Source organism: Dioscorea cayenensis, chromosome 19, assembly GCF_009730915.1.
Source record: "Dioscorea cayenensis subsp. rotundata cultivar TDr96_F1 chromosome 19, TDr96_F1_v2_PseudoChromosome.rev07_lg8_w22 25.fasta, whole genome shotgun sequence".
Lineage (NCBI taxonomy): Eukaryota > Viridiplantae > Streptophyta > Magnoliopsida > Dioscoreales > Dioscoreaceae > Dioscorea > Dioscorea cayenensis.
In genome coordinates this window covers 5,142,553-5,161,374 of record NC_052489.1, presented here as the reverse complement: position 1 = coordinate 5,161,374, position 18,822 = coordinate 5,142,553, and the positions used below count along the sequence as shown (strand labels likewise).

The window sequence follows — 18,822 nt, the reverse complement described above, 5'->3', positions numbered from 1 at the left end:
TATTAGGGTTATTATTATGTCATTGTAAAATAATCACAAATAATGTAGAATTAGTCAAAACCTATTCTAAGTAGGATGATGTGGCATGATTTGTCACATCAAGTGGTTTCATAAAACCATGGGTAGTAATCTCTTTTTGTATATAAGGAGAAGCCTTTTAATTATTTGGAAGTATGAATGAAAAGTATTAACTTTTTAGTAATAGCTTTGTGTATTCCTCGTCATCTTCTCATCTTGTACATCTCCATTCTAACCTCTTTCCTACATTCCCTTTCTCCACTTCGTTAACTCACAACCCCATAGTTGTAAAAGAGCCACCTAATCCCCTTTCCTATGATATCACAACTATGGGGCCTTTTGTGTGTGGGTGATGGGTATAAATTAGGGTTCTAATTAGTTAAAACCTACTTGAGGTAAATTACTTATAATTATGGTTATGGTATCTTTATAGTCATATCATACTCTAGTTTGGTTATTGGGGTTATTATTATGCCATTGTAAAATAATCACAAATTATGTAAAATTAGTCAAAACCTTCTCTAGGTAGGATGATGTGGCATGACTTGTCACATCAAGTGGTTTTATAAAGCCATGGGCACCCATGGTTTTAGAATAGTAATCTCTTTTTTTATATAAGGAGAAGCTTTGTAATCATTTGGAAGCATGAATGAAAAGTATTAGCTTTTGAATAATAGCTTTATGTATTCCTCATCATCTTCTCATCTCCCTAATCTCCATTCTAACATCTTCCCTAGTTTCTTTTGCTCAACTCCAATAACTCTTATAAACTCATACTTGTAAGAGAGCCCCTAACTATAGGAGAAGTGATTAGGGGGCTCTCTTACAATTACAGGGTTGTAAGAATTATCAAAGTGGCGTAAAAGAAGCTAAGGAAAAGGTTAGAATGGAGATGAGGGAGTTAAGAAGATGATGAGGATTACACAAAGCTATTATTTAAAAGCTAATACTTTTTATTCATGCTTCCAAATGATTACAAAGATTCTCCTTATATTGAAAAAGAGATTACTATTCTAAATCAATGGGTGCCAACGATTTATGAAACCACTTGATGTGACAAGTCATGCTACATCATCCTACCTACGATACGTTTTGACTAATTTTACATGTGATTATTTTACAAAGACATGATAATAACCCTAATAACCCAAGATAGAGTAGGATTTAACTATGAAGACACCATAACCATAACTATAAGTAACCTACCTAAAGTAGCTTTTAACTAATTACAACCATAATCAACACAATTACACCCATCACCTACACACAAAAGTCTCTGTAGTTGTGATACCATAGGAAAGGGGGTTAGGGGCTTTTTTACAATTAACTACGGGTTTGTGAGAGTTATTAGTGTGGAACAAGGGAAGCTAGGAAAGAGGTTAGAATGGAAATGTAGGAGTTGAGAACATGATAAGGGATACACAAGACTATTATTCAAAAACTAATACTTTTCATTCATGCTTTCAAATGGTTACAAGGCTTCTCCTTATATATAAGAAGATATTATTATGCTAAAATCATGGGTGCCCATGGTTTTATGAAATCACTTGATGTGACAGTTCATGCCACATCATCCTACTTAGAATAGGTTTTGACTAATTCTACATAATTTGTGATTATTTTACAAGGACATAATAATAACTCTAATAACTCTATATAGAGTAGGATTTGATTATGAAGACTCCATAACCATAATTATAAGTAACCTATCTAAATTAAGTAGGGTTTGACTAATTATACTAATAATTTACACCCCTCACCCACACACAAAAGATGTCACCCACACACAAAAAAAGCCAAGGAATAGTTAATAAAGGAAAGAGTTAAGCTTCCATCATGTTGACGATGTTTTGGGAGGTCAGTGAGTCTTGGTCGGAGACGATCATTAACTCATCACTAGGGAAACTGGCACTCTCGCAATCTCCAAAGTGATAATCATTGTCCCAAGAATTAATATTCTTCATATGCAAAGTGGTAGGTGCTAGGGTCATGTGCATATTAGGAAAATGTGAGTAAACAGGAAAAGAGATGTTTGATTTAGTATAGATTTTCATGATATTTGTCCCCATTATAAATTGGCTATTATGGTGAGAGTGACTACGTTTCCAATCAGTAGTAACCATATGTGCTCACCATAAATGTAGCTATTGTTGCATTTCACTGGGGGCCAATACAAAGTCAAATTCATCATATCGCATATGGAGCTGATAAAGCTCATGGTGTCGAAGAAGGCTAATTTTAATATGATCTCGAAGGACATCTCAAGATCTCATTGACAGTGGTCCAAAGTGACGAGATGATGATGGTTCCTGATGACTAAGTAAAATTATGATAAATATTGAAGTTTATTTTATAGTTAAATATGAACATGAATAATATTATATATATATATATATATATATATCAATCTTGTTTGAACATATATGATGCATTTCTACACTTGAAACATTTTTTTTAACTAATTATAATTTTATAACAAACATGTTTTTATTTTTTTATTTTATTTTATTTTTTACAACTCATCCTTCAAATATATCAAAATAAATATTGTTTTTTAAAACATAAAACAAAAATTAAAAAAACCATTTTTATAAAATGAAAAAATTTAGAAAAAATTTTCAAATAGACAGACCCTAAAATTGTTATTTCATAAATTATGAACATAGGGATAAAAAGAAACACTTTCAAGGGAAACAAATATTTTTGTTGCATTGTTTGAGTTGTAGTCCCTCCATGGTTCTTAAGTGTATGTTTAAATGGCAGTAATGGTTCTCCCTTTAGGGAACTATTACTTACATATTCCCATACCACCGTTTAGATGCATTTTTTAAAAGGTGATCATTATCTTGTGGGGGTCACCATTAACCCCCATAGGGTAATGAACCATTCTCCCCATATTGGGGAAATAAACCATTCTCCTTCAAAATTACTATTATACCCTTGTAAAGCATAAAAAAAAAGACACATAAAAAATAATAACCAAATCCTAACCCCATAAGAAGCTTGTGATCATCAACTTTGAGCTGGTCGTCCCTGCTATCAATCAAGCTCCTCGAGCTCTCCATCCTGCGAGCATCATCGTTGCCAATGCGTGTCCATCCGACGTTGGCATCACGAGGGCCAACATCACCCAATTTAACCAGGTCACCATTCAATCTTTGAGCTAGTCATCCCTGTGATGTTTGTATTTCTTTGTTTTAATTTTGTGGAATTCTCTCATTAGGTTGTAATTGGGGAGAGATTTACATATTTGGAGAATTCATTGGAGATTGGTTCTTTGATTCGGGTATGTATTCTGATCTTGAATTTGCAAATCAGATGATTGGTTGTGAGATCTTTCTAGATGAATAAAAACTTAGAAAAGACCTCTATTAAGTACTGTCTGTATGAGTAACTTGATAGTTAATAGTTGGGGTTAATCTTTTCCTTGTCGTATGGTTTTCTGTTTCAATTTTTATTCACCTTTCCGTTTCAATTGGCAATGGTGTCCACTACCATGCTCAAAATTTTCCTTCTTTATCATATATGGACCAATCATCCTCCCATGAGTTTTGATTCCCTGCATTAAAAAAAGAAAACGCATGTAGCTAATACAGAAGTATGGACATTGTAATCTAATCTGTTGTTGTGGGATCCTTATCCTACAATTGTATTAACAAAGATTTGTCTCCAGCTATATATATATATATATATATAGTCAAAGTTGGATGCCTTGCGATTTTATATAATTCATTAATTAACAGGAATGACATGGGCCGTGATGATAATTTGGTTTTTCATGATCTGAACTGCCTTGCCTTGCCTAGAAAAATGGTCTTAGGAAATATTTTGAGCATCTATAATCTTGAAAGCATCCTTTGCCTTGAGTTTGTAGAATAGTCTAGAATAATTATAGGAGGGGCATCATGGTGGATTATCTAGAAAATTTTCAATATTTATTGAAATTGGCATTAGGCTTTATAGTATTAGCTTGTGCATTAATTTGGTGATAAACAATCAATCAGCTTAATTCATGCAAATAAGGTCATGATGATGAGCTTATTGTTAATTACCAACATAATCACACCAAAGTTCCTTAATTATATTATTTGTGTTAGTTTCTACTGAAAACCTCATCAAATATGTTTTAATATCATAATGTTTTAATATTCAGCCATTTTAGATCAACACTGTCTACAGTTGTGAAATTTATAAATAATTAAAGGATAAAGTAATTAAAATAAATTAATAGTTATTTGAAATTAATTTCTAATTAAACATTAATTAATAATATTGAAACAAATATTTATGTTTTAATTATTTTATAAATAATAATTATTTGAAATAAATATTATTAGAAAATAATTAAAAAATTTTAAGTACGGAATGTAATTAAAAGCTATTTGAAATTCATTTCTAATTAAACACTAATTAATAATAATAAATTAAATATTTATGTTTTAATTATTTTAGAAATAATAATTATTTGAATTAAATATTATTTGAAATTAATTTCTAATTAAACATTAATTAATAATAAAATAAATATTTATGTTTTCATTATTTTATAAATAATAATTAATTATAAAAAAATCATTTCTTTACACAAGGGGTAAAAAGGTATTTTTAGCACACCTTCACTTTTTTTGTTTTCCCATTCCAAATGAATTATCTCTCCAACTAAACACCTTTTTCATTAACCATGCCCTATTCATTGTTTTCCCCCTTCTTCATTCTTTCATTCCCCTCATTCCATTACAGTAATCCAAACGCTACCGTAGATGCTAATTGGATATTTTTATAAGATAAAAAAGAAAACATTACTTTTTTTTTCACTTTCATCCTTCTTTTCTTTATAATTATCAAATTGTTTTTTTTCCTTTTTTTCGACCTTAAGTTTTAAAAGTTATTTATTTTTTAAAATTATTAATTTTTTTAAAAAATATTTTGTGAGCCCCACCCTTATTTAATCATAGCCGTTGATGTTATATTTAATCCTAGCAATTGATTTTTATGTTTAAGTTTTTTGAAACACTAGATTTAGTCTCGCTGTTTAAGAAAAAAATTGAGATCTACTCCCTCGTCACAACGTGATTCCGGCGATGAAAAAGAGGAACTCACCTCCGTGAGTGCTTGATTTCAAGTGTTTGAGGTAAGATCCAGATTTATTTTTGTTTCTACTCTTTCTTATGCTTGTTTGTGACGTGATTCTAGTTAGGGTTTGGTGAGAATGTTGAATCATTTTCTTTGAAAATAAGATTCAGAAATTTCATGTTAGAGACCTAGATATAGAATTTGTAAGAGATCAAAATAGCAAAATTATAGATTGAGGTCTTATTTAGCTTACTGCCAAATTCTAGAATTTGGGCACATGTATCCTATAAATTATAAGCTTTAAACACAGGCGACGCGGTCAGGATTTTTGTGCAGCATTGATCTGTTTTTTATTTATTTGATGATTGTAAGTTCTTTTTTAGATTTAGATTTATATAAGAAAGTTGTAGAAGATGATTTTATGAGATTTAGATTCATATAAGAAAGTTGTAGAAGATGATTTTATCTGTCTTTGCCAAATTTTAGAATTTTTACCCTCTTAATTTGTGAGATATGATCAGATTTCTGTGGATGTGTTCAATGGTATTTCTGCAGGAAGCATGAAGATTGTTCAGAGAATTTGAGAATCATAGAAGTTTAATCGGGATTCATGTTTAATATGAAAGTTGTATATCTTGATGTTACCTAAAGACTTGAAAATATTCAGATTTTATACACCTGTATTTTATGGGATATGATTTTATTAGTAAACTATCTTGAATGGGATGTCTGTGCAAAACATCAATAATGATGGGTATTTTTTATGGTCATAAAGATTGAATTGGATAAGATAAAAAATAGAAATGTTGTTTGTTATTAAGTTATCTGATTGTCAGTTAAATTTCATTGCTTTTCAAGTTGTATATTGAGAGATATGCATGTTTGAAAGAGATGCGTTTGAATCACAAGTCTGCAGAAATAGTTGGAGATTCAATTGAATGGTATGCATTGAGTAGTGCTCTAAACCATGTGAATTTTGGTTATGTCATAGCCTTGGCTGTCTAATATCTTTAGAATTTAGAATCTTTTGATTTGGAAAAAAAAAAAAAGACAAACTTATGGCTGGTTTATTACTCTTGGGTCATGACAGAATTTTAATATGATCATTTAGAGTGGTTAAATGTTATTATACCCTTGAAAATAACCAATATTTGGGAGAGCAAAGTGATAGCTTGACCTTTTGCGTTTGTGTCCTTCTTTCAATTTTCTTGCTTGTGTTAAATAAGTTTTTGATATCCTTGGAAATTATTCTCAAATAAAGGGTATTTTGAGAAAACTTGTTCGATTTGGTATTTGGAGTTTTGGGCATTAATCAGGTAAATATCCGCATATAAATTATACTATATGTATAAACTCGAAAAGTTTTGGTTTTTCCGTACCTTTGAAAGCGCCAAAAAGAAAAAAGAAAAAGAAATTATTATCATTAGTACATATTATAATTGCTGCTTAGAAGCTTTGATATTTAATATTATTCTGTTCATAATTTTTATTTTTATCCATTAAATTATGTATTTTTGAAATTCTCTGTGAGATATTTGTTTTCTTAAATAAATGGAAATATTTTAGTGAAATTTGGATCATTTGAACCTTGGTATTTTGACTTTGTTGAATGTTTGGATAAGAAATATTTTTGACACAGTACTCATAGTCCCCAAATTAACTTTGCAATATTTCTGTCATTGGGGGTAAACACTGACCATGTCGACATGTATTATGATCTAGAAATTATAGTTTTCCACCGCTTTCCATCTGTGAAGAATAACGGCCACTGATAATTCTGGCACTGGTCACTGAGGATAAACAAATGAGCTTTGATATTTTGGTTCGGATCGTCAAGAGTAAATATATGGATTCTGTTATTTTGTTTTGGCAATAGTTGTTTGGGGGACCTATATGCTAAGTTTTTGACATCAATGTTTATTTGAAATAAATTTGATTACTGATTTTTTATTTTGATAAATTATGATTTATGTAAATAATCCTTATATTTTTAATGGGTAGTTACTGGGCTGTCAAGCTCATAATCTATTGTGGGGGCTGTCAAGCTCATAATCTATTGTTATTTTTTTTTTAGATCAGGAGTATAATAGTTTATCCGAGAGTGAGCAAGTAGCAAGCCTATCGAGGGTGTTGGCCAATAATTTTGTCTGTATTGTAAACTATGAGTTTGTATTTAGTAAAATTTTGTAAATTTTTTTATTATGACCTTTGAAATTTATAGTTATATTAGATGGTATGTTTTTTTTTTGTAAGAGGTTTTGAGGTCTTGCATGTCGATTGTTCTATGCACTATGGGTGTGTGGCCGTTTGTTAGCGCACCGGGTCTGGCGAGTAGTGCTCGGGGCATGACATATTTATTTTAAAAATATATCATTATTAAAATAGAAATGTATTTATCATATTTTTAAACCTTATTTTTGTTTTAATTTTCTTAAAAATATTTATTTTGATAATTTTTTTTTTTAAATTTCACTCCCCAATTTAATAATTCTTTTTTTTAAAAAAGAAAGTTGAGTTTGCACAACTAGATCAAAATTTGTTTACACAATATCGGAACTTAGGCTTGGGACCTCAAAACCCTGTGGTTAAGTTTCACGGAGTCTACATGACCAAATCAAGAGCTTGATCATAGCTTGTTCCTGTGATTAAGTGATCAATTTTTAATTTTATAGTTGAATGCAATTTTTTAAACTATAAATAATTTATTTAAATAAAAAAAACATTAAATAATAACAATGAACTAATCCATTTATAATGTATAAAATAATTAATAATAATATTTTATTTAATTTAAAAAATATTTATGTGTGTTTACAATGTGTAAAATGTATGTTATTTAATAAAAATAATAATAACGGGTTTTAAAATCAATAAATTAATAATAATATATTATTTCAAAATAAACGTGTTTAAAAAAAAAAATTGAAAAACAATAAAAATCTTTTAAAAAACCTGGGGTTAAAAACATAAGTTATTTTAATAAATTTTTTAAAAAAGAGTTAAAAAATCGCAGTTTTTTTTAGCTCTTTAAATGCTCAATCAACATCCAGAATGCTGACCGGGCAATAATAGGATGGTCCTAGAACCATTTTAACAAATAAAATATTTAGACAATTAAAATAAATTCAAGGGCGATAATTGCAAATAGCCCTATAGAAAATACTTAAACAATGATGTTTTAAGTTTTAACTTTAAAACTAAATTAATAAATATTTATTGGTATTTGCTATTTATTATTTAAAAAATCGACAATAGTTTTATTTTATGTAACAGGTTGAATGGAGTTAGGTCCAACCTGACACGATAACCGATAACTTCTTTTTGGATAAAAACTTGAATTAATTAAAAAAACTTGAATGGAGTTAGGGGCTATTTGTTTGGCCGGATTTGAAAATACTTGGATTTGAAAATCTTTGGATTTGAGAAATCCTTTGTTTGTTTCAATGGATTTCAATCTCCTTTGTATTTTCAAATCCAAAAGTCTTGGGATTATAGAATTTGGCCAAAATGACCGAATTTCAAAATCCCATCTAGTAATTAATATACTAATTATATTAATTACTTATAATATTAATTACACTATAATTATATTTTATAAAATATTAAATAAAATATGATTATAGTGTAATTAATATTAATAATATAATATATAATTAATATATTATATTATATTAATTATTTAATAAAATCTAAATTAAAAAATCTCTCCAATCAAATACAAAATTTTGTAATTCAGTATTACAAATTCATCCAACCAAATACTGGATTTGACTCTTCTGAATTTTCAAATACAAAGATTTATAAATACAAATCCACTGCATTTTCAACTACATCCAACCAAATACAAATCCAAGTGACGTTATATTAATGAGTAGCATGCTTTTTTGATAACTTTTACCCAAACAAATTTGTCAACCATTTTATATTTACCAGATATTTGAAATAAATTGTTCTTACTTTGTTATGTTTCATAAAGGAAAAGTGGTTTGGGTCTTATTTTTCCTATCCAAAAGAGCATTTTATGTTACTGTAAGAATTGGCAGTTTAAGCATTTAAAAGAGTAACAATTTGTAAATTACTGCAAAGTGAACATCAGATTCTTCATGTATTCCATGTGGTAATCAAGATTGAAGGTGTATTAGATAATTATGGAATTAAAATCATCCCATAAAACCAGAGATTCCACAATAAACCCATAAAACAGAAGCATAAACAAACCAACCAATTGTAAGTTTAGAATCAAGGGCCATTCAAACATCCTCAAGAGCCTTGGTTTTTATACAAAATAGAATTTCAAGCATTGAGAAACCTACAATTCTTGGTCTTATGATTACTTTATTCCAAAAGTTCACCGTTTGATCACACTGAAAACTACCGTACACCTAACTATCAAATTTCATGGCACTATCACTGTCAATAATAAAATTTTAAAACAATGCACAATTGTTTATTTTATTTCTTTATTTACTTTCCACACTCAATGGCCAGCAACACAAATTATCATATCTGAATACTAAGTGTATAATTAGCAATTCCAAACTTTTTTACATAGAGAAAAGACTAAATCATCCACCGTGAACTCGGTAGATAAATGGATACTCATCAACCAGGTATACAAAGACCAATCATCGCAATGTGGAAGATGTATCATTTTGACTTGATGTTCTTCATGACTTGGTATCGAGTTTCATTTTTCACAATAATTAATCCGAACTTGATACCCTATGTAAAACATCAAAATTACAAACTCATGAAGGTAAGACCATCCAAAATTTCAGCTTTGAAAAGGTATGGGTTGTCCCTCGGCCCATGTTTCAATCTTCTCAAAGAATTTGACAGGCACAACACCATCGAAGCCCTCTGTCAGGATAACTTTGTTATCTGATATATATAGCTTCATGCCCTCTGAAAATGAAAGTTGATCCCTGTTAGGGCATAAATTGGACAAAGAATTCCATTTGACATGAGGCAGGACAATCTATATACCTTCCAATGCCTTTCTGACATCCAAGAAGACCAAGACATTAACATCTCTCCGCATACCTAAGAAAGTACAAATAAGTAAAAAAAAAGTGCTATCAAAAGCTGGCAAATGAAGTGAAAGAAATTGGTTGGTTATAATCAGCAATGCATGTACTGAGTTGGAATTAACACTAATGGCAATAGCTAATCTCTTGAAGTTTTAGGGGATAAAAAAAATAGTTATGGCAAATCACACAGCTACTTAGCCAACAAGTGCCAAGTACAATAACTTGGACAAAATCAATGAGATAAAGCAGGCGAGCTACATAGTTCAAAGCATAGATATTCAGTGGATGAACTACCTATCAATTCATATTAACGAAAGTAATTTTCTATTTCAAGTGTAGACTATTAAGGAGTGATGCTACAAGTAAAAACTAATCTTCCAATCAGTTCTTGTCTAGATTCTAATGTAGATATGCTCCCTCACATAATTACATGAGCGTCAAGCCTGCAGACAGAAGGAATGCTTTATAAGAGCATGCTGTCTCAAAGTTTTGTTCAAGAGTCAGAGATTTGATCTTCAACATATATTGAAAAGATAATGATTTGGTATGAAAATAGGAAATCTATGCTTCACAGACCTACTCACAAGTTTCACAACCACTCTCACAAGAACCACTAAGGTGCTTCCCTATGTACTCAAGAAATAATCCCATCTCTAAACCACTAAGAAATTGTTTGGTAATTAACAAATAAATAATTCAATGTGCTTGTGTGCAAAAAATCTCATAAGCCTTATAAAACCTAAAGATAGGTATAACGAGCAAAAACATAATAAAATCAAAAATCAAAAATCAGGTTTTCATGATTCTGTTGCGGGTTTTCTTTTCCTTCACTATAAATAAAAAACAAAGCAGATTAAGCCATAACATGATACCAAATAGGCCCTAAAATTTCTGTAATTTAATTGACAATTACAGCACTCCAGCCTCATGTTTGGGATTTCCCAACTGTGTGCATTCAAGCAAATTTCCCTTTCCTTCTTACCCACATCTTACCATACATCTACTACTTAAATTTAAAGTAGAAGAAAATAAAGGAAGTTACCAGTGTGTATCTTCACTAGACCAAAAATAAAAAGAAAAAGAGTGGCGTAATTACACTATCTAAATAAACTGATAAGCACAAGAGACTAACGGGAAAAGGAAAGTTTTTTTTGCTGTCAATTGTAATTGTAGATCTGGATTAGTCATGTTATTATCACATGGCCAATGCAAAAGATACACTATAAAGTTGAGGGAGAATATCCAGTACATATTACGTTTTCGTAAAATCCATAAAATTGTATACAATAAGAATACTACACAGAATGTTTCCAAGAACATACCGCTAATAATTTGACCATCTGTAGGCAATCCACATGAGAAATGGACATGTAACCTAGCCATTCGCTTTAGCCCAGATTGCAAGATTGATTCCAAATTCTTCTTATAAGTGCCATGCACGCAAACTGAATTGTGAAGGATATAGAAATTTTAACAAGCCATTAAATGCACTTGAACCATAAGAAAACTTACTCCAACTGTTTTGTTTTACTTGGTACATCATCAGCTGACAAGATGGGCTGTAATAAGCTCTCAGAGCTGATAGTCTACAAAGAAATGTAGCAAAATTTTCAAGATATAAAAGTGAATGATAAAGAACAAAACTTTAAATTCACTTAGAAAGAAATAATTCCTCAAGGTGAAATGCCTCAATCAAATACAAAAACAAATTAAACAAGAGCATATCAGTAAAACCTCCACCAAAAAATATTCTGTATCTATCAATGCAACAAGAAATTATCATATCTAAACCAACTAGGTAAATTTTGATGAAAAAAATTTCTGATTTATGCAAAGTAGGCATTTCTATTTATTGGAGAACCTCTACAAATTAATGACTCTTTACAATATTCAACCACTGCTAGGAAACAACAAAGAACCAACCAAACTATGATTTTTTATTTTTATTTTTATTTTTATTTTTGGGGAAAAGAAAACAATACCGATATTGTGTGGCCCTGATTGGCACGGATCAAAAGCTCCCCATTTTCTTCCAAAAGGCCAAAGCGCTGTTTATTGTCCCTTCTCACCGCCTAATTCACAGCAGACACATACATAAACACAAATTGTTAGGCATTTCTCGTGATTCACAGAAACTGAAAGTAAGAGAGCAACTAACCTCCTTAACTTCATCCACTGAGTGGGATCTCAAAGGGACCTTCGCAAGCGTCGTCACATTCAACATTAACAAATCACGAACCCTAACATACCCATCGCTCCTCATATCCAGCTTCAACTCTGAAGCCTGGTGGCGCAAGATTCTTGTCCTGAACCCAAACAAATTCCATAATCACCAATCAATTCAAAGAAGAGATCAAGGAAAAAGAGGATTACAAGAGTCTCCCAAGAGCATCGATCTGATCAACGCCGCCGCCTCTTCCACGGCGTGGAGACCGATCATCCCTGGAGCTAGAACCTCGGCCTCGTCCTCGAGAACTATAAAGCAACAATATGAGAGCAATCAGAGAAGAATTTGAAGATGGTAGTCAAAGACAAAGTAAGGTCATGCTGCTACCATGAAGCTAATGGGGAGGAGGAGGAGGAGGAGAAAGGATGAGTTTGAGCGGTGGAGCTTTGCATCAGGGTAGAAGGGCGAGGGTTTGAAGAGAGAGTGGAGGGGAGGATATGGTGGGAGAGCCGGAGCGCAGGGGAGAGAAGAAGGGATGAAGAAGAAGAAGAAGCGAAACAGCGGAGAGCTCGAAGGGACAACGATGCTGAAGCCCACATTGAAGAGTGGGCGTCGTATTTCAGTTTCGGGTTCGGGCGCCTGTCGAGATTAAATTTTCTTTTGTGTATCCGTAAATTATTATTATTATTATTATTATTATTATTATGATTGATGAAAGCTTGATGAAGGACCCAAAACCCTAGCAATGGCGTCGCAAAAGTAGGGGTGTAAATGATACATTACTACTCTCAAGTTACTCGAGTTCGATTCAGGGAATGCTCGAACTCGACTCCCTTAGGGTCGAGCTCGAGCTTGAGCTCGAGTAGTCGAGCGAGCCGAGTTCGAGCATCTTAATACTTGACTCGAGTGCTCGCGAGCTTAATCGAGTGCTTGTATTTGTGTGTATATATATTATATGTTAGTTTGTTATATATATATAACTGAGTACGAGCTCGAGCTCGAGCTCGAGCCCGATTTCGAGTTCGAGTATAAAATTATCTATGATCAAATCGAATTTATTAGCTTTTATCGAGCTTAATCGAGCGAGCTCGAGTAGCTCGATTAATGTATCGAGTCGAGATCGAGCTACAAAAATAAAACTCGATCGAGTTCGAGCCGAATATCGAGCAGCGAGTTTTTAACCGAGCTCGAGCTCGAGCTCGAGTAGCTTGCTGCTCGGCTCGAACTCGATTGATTACACCCCTATGCAAAAGCCCCTCTCTCTCTCTCTCTCTCCCCTCGCTATCGCTTTGGTCCGACGGGATATTATTAGTGGCGGGCTTCAACATAAATGCCCTTTGAGTCAAGAATATTACAGTAATGCCCTTCGGAGATAAGCTAGGCCTTTTATTATTAATTATTATTTATATTATTTTTTTTGGTTTATTGCGTTTTAGTCCCTGTGAAAATGCAATATAATATTAATTTTAGTTTAGGATGCTTGTGGACTCAATTTAGTCACTGTGGAGATTATCTTCGTTTATTAAGTATTAATTTAAATTAAATATTTTTACTGATTAGTAATATGTATAAATTTGTGTGTTACTGATATTAATATTAATATTAAAAAAAAATTATTATGAGTATTTATCTGGATAATTAAATGTTAGTAAACAGAAGTTGAGACCCTGGCCAAATAAAACATGGTCTGAAAAGTTTAATTTAGATAGTGTTATTTTTATAGGAGTATATGCATGAATAAATAGTTACACATGATATTATGACTTAATTAGTTTTGATTAAAATTATAATATAGCGGGAGGTGGACCTCCCCCTCAATGTATTGTTGAAGTGTATTAATAAAAAAATATATGTCAAGTGATTGTTGAAGTGATCCGTATTATCAAAATATATATATATATATATATTATATTACAGTTCGCAGAGCATAAAAAAACAGAAGTTAAGAGAGAAAAAAAAAGACAAATACAATGATGAAGAGTAGCCACTGCCACTGGCCAACACTAGCAAAAAAAACAGTATTAAAAGGTTTTTTAGAAAAATTCTGGGGAAGAGGGGTTGAAATCATGTTGGACATTCTTGATTTGACGGTTGTTGTTGAGATGGTGATCGAAGTATTTGTGGTGGGAGAATTGTACATCACATTTTGCATTGTTCACACTACACTGATCAGTATTTATAGAGTTGTTGGTGATACCGTAAAAAAATATTATTAATGAATATTATTCACTTTACTGTTATACATCTGTTGGATACACAGGCATCTGTAGAATTATTATCTACGGACATTCTTAAATAATTGGCACTTTTTTATATATAGAGAGATTATTTTTAAGGGTAGTTTTCCACCTAAAAGAATTATAATATTCAAATGCTCATGTAAATATAAATAATACATATGGACAGATAATAACATAAACTAGTGTAGAGACTAGCGCTTACGCTGCGGATTAAATTCGACGACAACATGGTCTTCGTTTTTCATTTATTGTTTTTTTACTCCTATTATTTGTTGAAGACAAACAAAAATTTCTATCAATGAATTATATGAAAAAAAAATCATAAGTAATTTAAAATAAATAGCAATCGAAGTAAAAAAAAATATTTAAATACAAAAAAGATCCTAATGATACCTAAGAAGTATATATTATGGATTTTTTTAGTCTTATATATTTATTAAATATCAACTAAAAGCGGTAGTTGGTATAAAATTCACATGTCTCATGAAATGGATGGTATCCTCTCAATCTCTCAATTCTTAGCTAAAATTCTTAATTTTTAGTAATTTTTTTTTTGTGGTTTACAATGCATACATGCATTCTATCATATTTATAAGCTAAATGAGTAGACAAAAATTTATTTTGTCATTACTAGTTAAATGATTTGCATTCAATGAAATGTAAAAAATTAATATATTGAAATAGTTTTGATATTATCTACATGTTAACAAAGTCAAGGTTTCATTGATTTTTTATCTGAATGATGGAGACATGACGCATAATTTTTTGAAAAACTCTCTACACATGAATTCAAAATAACTATAACATTAAAATATAAATTCTAATTAAAAATTTATTGCCATCAATATCTTTTATTTAAGTATTAAAGAGTTATTTGAGTTGGAATAAATATTAAAGCCAATAAATATATAAATAATTTTTTTAAAAATTAGAGTCAATAAAGATAAATAACGTCTAACAATAATAAAATTTACATGAATTATACTTTAAAGTAATGCATATATAAAGTTTTTCCATAAGTACATTCTAAGATAATATTGAAGAAGAAAATTCAAACATTGCTATAATTGGCAAAGACTTCAGCATATTTGCATTTTTCATGAAGATAATAAAAAAATAAATCTTGAATTCCTCTTCACACATAGCTTTCAATATTCTTCATCATAGTACAAACTAAACACCAACAACGTTTAATAATTAGCTAATATTGTAGGGATATAAAAGAATAATTTTTTTAAATTAAATGTCAAATCATTTAGTTTATTTGAATAAATATAATTTTATGATGATTATAAAATCATTAAAAATACATACGTAACCCATAAAATTAAAAAAAAATTAACACCAACATATAATAATACCTATTTTCTATCAAACAAAATGTTCTAAGATAAAATTTATTTTTTTATAACAAAATACTATAAAAAAAACTTTTAAAACCATCTAAAATCTATTAAATGATGCCCCAACTTTATCACATCTAAAATATACAAAGATAATCAATTACCATCATTCAATTACAACAAAATAAAAAATAAAAAAGATGAAAAAAAATCCTTTGTTTCTTTCCAACTCACCACAAAAAACCAATGAAAAATCAAGAGAAAAAAAAAAGAAAATCAAATGGAAAACAACCCGCATCTCCGTGTTATAGATGTAATAATAATCGATGAAACAAAACCAGATCTACTCGAAAAGAACATATCTATATTGAATTGAAACAACAAATCCTCATAACAATCAATCTATTACTTCTAACTCAAGCAATTAAGCACCTCAAGCATCTTAACACAATCATTCAACATGAATTGAAACATTCTATGGAGAAATCAATAGTCTAAATACTCCTATTACATTCAAACCAGAAAGCAAAGATGAGAACCAGCCATATGAATCATCATCATCTCCTAGCTCCAGCCAGGCCAAGAATTCCCCTCATTCTATCACGAACCCTTCGTACAAACTGTTGGGCCTCCTCACATGCTTTATCATGTGCCAATTGTCCTAAGTCTCCACGTGTTGCTCTTCAGTCTCTAGCTCACCATTTGGACTCCCCATTAACCCTTCCACTACCTCATTTGACTGGTCAACAATGCCTAACTTCTTCGTCACCTGCCAAGGAAAAATAACATAACCTCATTCATTGAGAGGGACCTTGTCCCCAAGGTCTAGCAAAGGATAATGAGTTTAAAGCTCAGCTAGATCCTCCCATGAGTCATCGTCAGCTGAGAGGTGAGTCCACCGAAATAACACCTGAGGCACCCACTCACTATTGCGCTTCAATTGTCGAAATTGAAGGAGCTGTGCAGGCAATATCTGTGGTTCCCAGTTATTAAACAATAGAGAAGAAGGAAAACGGGAGCTAGAATGATCGCCAGTGTAAAGCTTCAGCAAGGAAACGTGAAAAACAGGATGGATCTTAGCAGCTTCAGGTAGAGCTAATTCATAAGCAACCATGCTAATCCGTAGGATCACCTTAAAAGGGCTAAAATAGCGTAGTGCCAACTTTTTGGAGGCCGACAAATTACAGAATGCTGCTTATAAGGGTGAAGCTTAACAAACACCCAGTCTCCTACATTGAAGGTTACTTCAGTGCGTTTAGCATCCGCCAAACGTTTCATGCGACACTGAGCCTTGAGGAGATTGTTTTTTTAGTTGTTGTAGAACCTGATCGTGCTGCTGCAATAGAATAGAGACATTCGGGGGGTCGCGATCTTGAGTAGAATAAGGAATCAAGGAAGAGGGATCCCTGCCATATAAAATCTTGAAAGGAGACATCCCTGTGCTGGTATGAGTTATAATGTTATACCAAAATTCTGCCCAGGGAAGCAATTTAGACCATCTGTGCAGTTGATCAAAGGAAAAGCAACGTAAATATTGCTCAAGGCATTTGTTCAAAGCCTCTGTCTGGCCATCCGTTTGGGGATGATAGGTCGTAGATAAAGCTAATTTGGTACCCATGCTGTGAAAGAGGTGTTGCCAGAAACAGCTGGTGAAGATTTTGTCACAATCGCTGATGATCGACTTTGGGATGCCATGAAGTTTAGCAACATGGTGAATAAAAAGATCAGCGACAGTCTGACTATTAAAATATTCACGAAGTGGCAAGAAGTGACCATATTTCGACAATCTGTCCACCACCACGTAAATCGCCGAATACCCCTTCTATTTTGGCAACCCAACAATAAAATCCATAGCAATATCATCCCATACCTGCTGCGGAATTGGAAGAGGCTGTAAGAGACCGGCTGGGTAAGTATGAGAGCCTTTTGCTTGTTGACAAATTGTACACTTGCGGATGTAATCATTCACAATTTTACGCATTGATGGCCAACAAAACTGTTGAGCTAACCGGGAAAAGTTCTGCTAGTACCCACATAACCACCTAGCAAAGATCCATGAAATTCCTGTAATAACTGATCCTGAAGTGTAGTGTTATCTGGAATGTAGATACGATCATTATACCAGAGTAAATCTTGGTGCCACGAAAATTTTGAATCTTGGAGACTTCGTGATTGTAATTCAGAGATCATTCGTGTCGTGGTGGGATCCTGCTGCTGTAATGCTTGGATCTGTGACATAAGAGGGTAATGTAAAGTAGTCAAAGCAAAACATCTGGACAAGGCATCGGTGGCCAAGTTGTCCCTCCCCGGTTTATACTCGATAGAGAAATCAAACCCCAACAGATGCGACAACCACTTCTGTTGTTTGGGTGTATGTACTGTTTGTGAAGTCAAATGGCGCAATGCCTGTTGGTCAGTGCGTATAATGAAATGGTAACCAACCAAATAATGTCGGAATTTTCGGATAGCATCAGAAAGTGCAAATAATTCACACACATAAGCTGACTATTTCACCATACTAGCCGACATCTTGCAAGAATGAAAAGCAATTAGATGTCCGTTCTGACTCAAAACGGCACCTACTCCCAATCTTGAAGCATCTGTTTCGATAATGAATGATTTTGAAAAATCAGGGAGAATGAGAACAAGAGTAGATGTAACAGCCAACTTCAGCTTGTCAAAAGCAGTAGCAGCAGAATTAGACCAATGGAAACTATCCCGCTTCAAGAGATTAGTCAACGGTCTAGCTATTGTAGCATAGTTCTGAATGAAACGCCGATAGTAACCACTTAACCCCAAAAATCCTTGAAGATGTTTCACAGAAGAAGGAATTGGCCATTGAAGAATTGCAGTGACTTTGTTCTGATCCATGGTAACTCCTGCAAATGACACCACATGACTGAGGTAATCAACTTCGGTAGTCCCAAAAGAACACTTAGAGAACTTGGCGA

At 32.1% G+C, this 18,822-nt stretch overlaps 1 protein-coding gene across 1 annotated transcript; it reads right to left on the bottom strand.

The window, feature by feature from the left end:
• Positions 1-9,572: 9,572 nt before the first annotated feature.
• On the bottom strand, positions 9,573-13,039 carry LOC120250673 (tRNA 2'-phosphotransferase 1-like). Its single transcript, XM_039259503.1, has 8 exons — positions 12,676-13,039; positions 12,495-12,596; positions 12,280-12,427; positions 12,104-12,193; positions 11,653-11,707; positions 11,444-11,566; positions 10,078-10,134; positions 9,573-9,996 (listed from the first exon to the last, which is right to left on the bottom strand). The coding sequence occupies exons 1-8, from the start codon at positions 12,885-12,887 to the stop codon at positions 9,866-9,868; spliced, it is 918 nt and encodes a 305-aa protein (XP_039115437.1). The 5' UTR covers positions 12,888-13,039; the 3' UTR covers positions 9,573-9,865.
• Between the last annotated feature and the right edge of the window lie 5,783 nt (positions 13,040-18,822).

Coding starts and splice junctions, on each gene's coding strand:
- LOC120250673 (XM_039259503.1), bottom strand. CDS start 12,887: ATGTGGGCTTCAGCATCGTTGTCCCTTCGAGCTCTCCGCTGTTTCGCT. Junction 12,597..12,675: donor TCCTCCCCATTAGCTTCATG/GTAGCAGCATGA, acceptor GTTGCTTTATAG/TTCTCGAGGACGAGGCCGAG. Junction 12,428..12,494: donor GATGCTCTTGGGAGACTCTT/GTAATCCTCTTT, acceptor GTTTGGGTTCAG/GACAAGAATCTTGCGCCACC.